The sequence below is a fragment of the Gossypium hirsutum genome, chromosome D07, assembly GCF_007990345.1.
Source record: "Gossypium hirsutum isolate 1008001.06 chromosome D07, Gossypium_hirsutum_v2.1, whole genome shotgun sequence".
In the NCBI taxonomy this organism is placed as follows: Eukaryota; Viridiplantae; Streptophyta; class Magnoliopsida; order Malvales; family Malvaceae; genus Gossypium; species Gossypium hirsutum.
This window is the reverse complement of record NC_053443.1, coordinates 14,499,506-14,505,421: the sequence shown is the minus strand read 5'-3', so window position 1 is coordinate 14,505,421 and position 5,916 is coordinate 14,499,506. Positions and strand designations below refer to the sequence as shown.

Below are 5,916 nucleotides of genomic sequence, written 5' to 3'. Positions count from 1 at the left end.
TCGAACTAGTAAGATTGGTTTGATTGATATGATTGATTTGACCAGTTCGATCGGTCTAGTTCGTCCAATTCTATTAAATGAATTATTAAAAAATTAAAAAAAATGATTCGACCAATTCATCCACTCAATCAATTGGTTCGTACTAATTTTCGGGTCAAACGGTACCTTGCCCAGTTTCCAATCCGACTAGTCGGTTGGTCTAATTTGGCTCAAATAACAATGTTCAAAATCCTCTACATAATTAAATTTAAATATATATATATATATATTTAAAGCTTAGAATTAGTTGAAATAAAAATCTAAATTTTAATTATTCATGCAATGAATTTGAATTAATTCAAAATCTTGAATTTCAAATATTTTAATTCCCAAATAAAGAAGTTGGAAAAAGAATTAGTTAATTTAAAGGTTTAATACATAATTTAGTACATAAGTTGCCACTTTTTTCTAATGTAGTATCCATGTTATTTTTGGTCGAATATGATACATGTATTTGACAAAAGTTATATATTTTAGTGCCTAAAGGTAACAATCTTAATTTTTAATGTTTAATTCGAGTTTTAAAGTTGATTTGATAAAAATTTATAAATAGCTAATATATTAACAATTAACTTTCATCAATTCAACCCTAAAACCCAAAGTAAATGATATCCATCGAACTAACAAATTTGACAAATTCACAATTAATACTAAATTTATTCTATTAACAAAATCAAGAAAATCTCAAATCTAATAATATTAGCAATTAACTTTCATCAAATCAACCCTAAAAACCGAAATTAAACACTAAAAAAGTTAACATGGTTACTTTTGGATACCAAAATATATAACTTTCGTCAAATACAAATACTAGATTAGACAAAAAAGCACAAGTACCTAAAAAAATGTCAAATTTAGGTACCAAATGATATATTATGCTTAATTTAGTATAATTATATATGAAATATAAATTTGAAATACCTTTTAAGTAATTAATATAAATGGTTAAAATTAATGATACATAAAATATTACAAAATTATAAATATAATGATAAATACCAAACGGTATTACCCCAAACCTTGTTGAGAGCAAGTCAATCTTAGACCCTCAAACGGTGGATGAATTGAGCTTGAGGTGTTTATACTTAGTTTTATTTTTGGAACTTGTCTCTCAAATTTGTGTAGAGCTCAATAAATTCACGGTGGCTAAGTGCTCAACATTTCCTTGACGACAAGACACTCCCCAAATTTCATGAACTCGTTGAAATCTCTTTGAAATCTCTTTGAAGCCGGGAAACAACCCTAAAATAAAAAACTGAGCATAAATTTTTCAAAAACTATACCTCTCCTATTTGAGGGTCCAATACAATCTCCGTTTTGCCTATAAGTGAAAAAGTAGGGTTGTACCTAAAAACAATAGTTGTTAGATACTAAGGCGGTGAAAAAGGGACAATTTACCATTAAAAGCCAATTTTTTTTAAAATTTACCGAAATAGGTCCGGTATTTTATTATTTACCAAATGGGTCATTTTCCCCTAAATCGTGTTCATGTCAGCGCGATGTCAGGGGACGAGTCAGCAAACTCGTCCACGTCAGCAAACCACGTCCACGTAAGCACGGTTTGTGTCCACGTCAGTAAAGCGCGCTGACGTGGACGCAATTTGCTGACTTGTAGCGCGCTTTTGGGGACGCGATTTGCCCTACGCGTGAACAGTGCAACAGTCATTTTTTTGACCCTTCCCCCCTCCAACGGTCCAAAAAGAAACTATAAATACCCCCACCCTTTTTTTTCACAAACAACTCCTCTCTCAAATTTCCTCTCAATTTCCTCTAAATTTCCTCTCAATTTGCTCTCAAATTCCTTCTAAATTTCTCTCAAATCCATATCTAATCTCAATTTGCTCACAATTTCCTCTTAAATCCCTATTTTTAAATAATTTTAAAAAAAATATTTTTAAAATTTTTTTAAATCGTAAAAATTTGTACGATTTCAGCAATGGCCGGAGAATTGACTCGTCTTGATAAGCAGCACATATCGGTGGAACAAATGAAAATGGTAAGCGTTAAATTTAATTTTTAAATATTATTTAAGAATTTTTTATTTATACATTTTTAGATAATTATTAATTTATTATTTGTTATAAAAGTCTGTAGATCGGATATTGGAATTATCCGGATCAACAGAAGAACAAAATCGATACGTAATAGACAGAGCTTTCATTGGCGTCGTTCCGAAAATTTTACGCCTAATTCTTTTACGAAGTTCTGTCAAATCTATATTCTGGTTAAAAACCAGTCGTACCGTATTCTTCGACAAAAAAACAACACCATTCTCGGTGTGGCAAACCTCACCATCGTAGTAAATAACAACACTAATACGTTCACTCATATTTGAAACTCTAACCTTCTTAGCCTCTCTAAATTGTTTCTGCGGTGACTTATGCATTCTGAGAACATTTTTTTGCCTCATTTATAGCCTCAGCCCAAACATGTTACTGTAGCAAAAGCGCGTCCACATGAGCGCGATTTCACAAATTCTTCTCATAAAGCATCCTGCTAGAAGCGATTTTATACTATTTGCTCAGAAACGTCAAGTCGAAATTATTTTTCCAGGACCTACTGTAGCAAAAGCGCGTCCACGAGGGCGCGATTTCACAAATTCTTCTCAAATAGCATCCTGCTTGCAGCGTTGTTTTATACTATTTGCTCAAAAACGTCAACTCGAAATTATTTTTTTCAAGACCTACTGTAGCAAAAACGCGTCCACGTGGGCGCGATTTCACAAATTCTTCTCATAAAGCATCCTGCTTGAAGCGTTTTTTTAACTATTTTCTTACAAACGTCAACTCGAAATTATTTCTTCCAAGACCAACTGTAGCAAAAGCGCATCCACGAGGGCGCGATTTCACACATTCTTCTCATAAAGCATCCTGCTTGAAGCGTTTTTTAAACTATTTTCTCAGAAACGTCAACTCGAAATTATTTTTCCAGGACCTACTGTAGCAAAAGCGCGTACACATGGGCGCGACTTCAAAAATCCTTCTGATAAATCATCCTACTTTGATTTTATCTTAAAAACCCATAAACACGAAACGTAATCCAATTTTGAATAAATTTTAATTAATTTAATTATGAAACCCTAAACCCTAATCCCTTATTTATTTATTTTTTTCTCTAAAAACCCTAAAAATCCTAAAAATCCTAACCAGGAAAACACGGCGAAATCGCATCCACAGGGGCGCACTACGTGGCAGAAAATCGCGTCCACGTCAGCGCGCTTTGCTGACGTGGACACAAAGCGCGCTGACGTTGACGCGATTTGCTGCCACGTCAGTAAACTGTGCTGACATGGACGCAATTTGCTGACACGTCCCCTGACATCGCGCTGATGTGGACGCAATTTAGGGAAAAATAGTCTATTCCAGTAAATAATAAAATTCCTGGTCCATTTCAATAAATTTAAAAAAAATTAGCTTTTTTTAAATATTTTGCCCGTGAAAAAGAAAACAGAAATAAGGGGGTGCAGTGTTGTTAAAAAAAAAAAGACAGTCTTCTTCAACTTTCCAGGCCTCAGTAACTTAAGTTGGCGGCAATCATCGGTAGGGGTCCAGTTCCAGAGGTACTGATTGATTAGTGTTTCGCTTAACATATAGCAGCACTGTGCTATATGTAGGACCCACAAAAAGATTGTACTCCTTACTAACAACTTCTGCTGCAATATAGAAAACAACAGCTAGCAACTACTCTTATTTCACGGTGGCTATAATAAGTATGATGAACTTGAAATTAGATCTAACATCATAGTACAAAACTGACTTTTACATAAATACAGAAAGAAAGGCTACTAATTTGATCCAAACACAAGATTTACAATCTCACATTCTCTAAACACACGTTTATCCTAATTAACCAAGCAGGCATATTCTATTATAGCATCACAGCAATCTCCATCATATGGTTAATTTTAGCAGCAAACCCGTTTGTTTCTATTGGGGTCATAAGGGCAGATATGCAAAAACCTGTCAAACAAAAACACCATGAACCCATTCACTGCCCCCCCAAGTGATTAAATGAGATTAAAAAGGAAAATCAGATTACTTACACTCAAACAGTGTACACAATCACAAAGCAAGGCAGGACAGCCCTTGGATTGAAAACCAGCAGCTCTTCTTCATCAACCTTGGTATGATGTGCCATATTCCCCCCTCCCCTCCCTATCACCGAATCAAATCCGCCATCCTCCTTGTTTGTTTCATCCCCTTCTGACCCCACCCTACCCGCTACCACCCGGCAGACAAGCATGGCCCGTTTCACGTTCATGAACTTGAACTCTTCCTCTACATCCTCAGGGACCGCCATGTGTGCTCTCCAGCTCGTTGATAGCGTGGAGATTCCGTCCATCTTTGGTGAAAAGCCAGACTTGATTATCCCACAGACGCTGCAATACTGCTGGCTGCAAATGCCGGAACTCCCATTAAGTCCCAGATCACACATGAATGTTGAACAGTAAAATCTCAACAGCTCGTTCCCATCGGCTATGCACCTCTCGTCTCGTCTCCCTACTACGGCACCATTCCTAGCAGCTTTCACTTTCACAAGCTCCCTGTATTCTTCGAACCTCGCTAGAATCTTTGGGCTGTTATGGATCTTCAAAATACGATGGATTTCAGGGTTCCTAACTTTGTCGGTCCAACCTGTTTTGAAAATGATCCGGACTATGTTCTTCCCTGAATCACCATCAAGGAGTTGGGAGACGGCGTGTTTGGTGGCCTGGTGTTGCTCAAGAAAATGGGGTTTTTGGAAAACCTCACCGCAAGCAGTGCAGGGGAAGATATCATTACGCAGAGGGGAGAAGGGGTTGTCGGAAGAGATGTCGGATTCCGGATGAGGTGGAGGAAGAGAGGTCTCAGATAAATGAGTTTCGGGAGGAATAACCATAGAGACAAGGGATTGTTGGGAGTTTCTAGCAGAGGTTAACGCAGGAGTGGGGGCGGCTCTAGGGTGTGTTGGGATGGTGTTTCTGCAATTGGCTTTAGAAGAAGTAAAAATGCGTTTGAGATAAGACCAAGTTGAAGAAAGAGATTTATTGGCGTGGGGTTTATGAGAAGGAGAGGAAGGAGAAAGCGGCGAATGTTTGCGTTTCTTGGGTGGTTTTTGGTGGTCTTTGGCAGTGAAAATGAAGCAACCAAGGTGAAGAAGAAGGATGAAGAGAGATAGGAACTTGTTGAAGAATGACCCAAATTTGGGTTTTGCCATTGATACAGAGACAGAGCTTGACAAAAAGAAAAAGCTTTATTTTTATTTTTTCAGAATGAAGTTAATTAGGCTGTGGTTATAGTTTTAAGAGGGCATCAAGCAGTGAATTACGATGGAGAGACGAGAGAGAAAGGAAAGGAAGCATGGAAAGGGGAAGATGATTGCAGTGTGTGTAAGAGTGGGGGCATGGAATGGAAGAATAAAGTTTTAGGAGTAGTTGTAACGCAACTTCACAGTTGCACATTCCCATCTCCATTTCCCTCTCTAATTCCTTTATAACATCCCATTCATTTCATATCATATCCTTACTTGTCGGTTTTTAGATGACATTATTGCTCTTCCAATGTTTTGTTTATAATTTTAGTTTTTTATTTAAAAATTTTAATTTAATCATCATCGTCCATAGTTTTTATCAAAGTGTTTAGTGTTTTTTAAAATATTTCACTTAATATGAAGACAGCTTAAATAACATGTGAAATTGATAAATTTTATCGAAAAATGCTAATAAATTAATAATTGAATTGAAACATAAATTTAATAATAGTGTTAGGGTGGAAGCTAATTTAGTTACCACCTTTAACCCAAAGTGGCAGTGAATCCCCATCTTGTCACTTTTCGATCTTTCTTTCCATTTTTTATAATTATGAACAGAAAACCCTAAGATTTATTATTATGGTGAAG

At 36.2% G+C, this 5,916-nt stretch overlaps 1 protein-coding gene across 1 annotated transcript; it reads right to left on the bottom strand.

Annotated features, from left to right (window-relative positions):
- Nucleotides 1–3,740: 3,740 nt before the first annotated feature.
- On the bottom strand, nt 3,741–5,529 carry LOC107954197 (uncharacterized). Its single transcript, XM_016889686.2, has 2 exons — nt 4,082–5,529; nt 3,741–3,998 (listed from the first exon to the last, which is right to left on the bottom strand). Exon 1 carries the CDS (start codon nt 5,233–5,235, stop codon nt 4,084–4,086), a length of 1,152 nt encoding a protein of 383 aa, XP_016745175.1. The 5' UTR covers nt 5,236–5,529; the 3' UTR covers nt 3,741–3,998; nt 4,082–4,083.
- Between the last annotated feature and the right edge of the window lie 387 nt (nt 5,530–5,916).

Excerpts from the sequence above, each read along its gene's own strand:
- LOC107954197 (XM_016889686.2), bottom strand. The coding sequence starts at position 5,235 with ATGGCAAAACCCAAATTTGGGTCATTCTTCAACAAGTTCCTATCTCTC.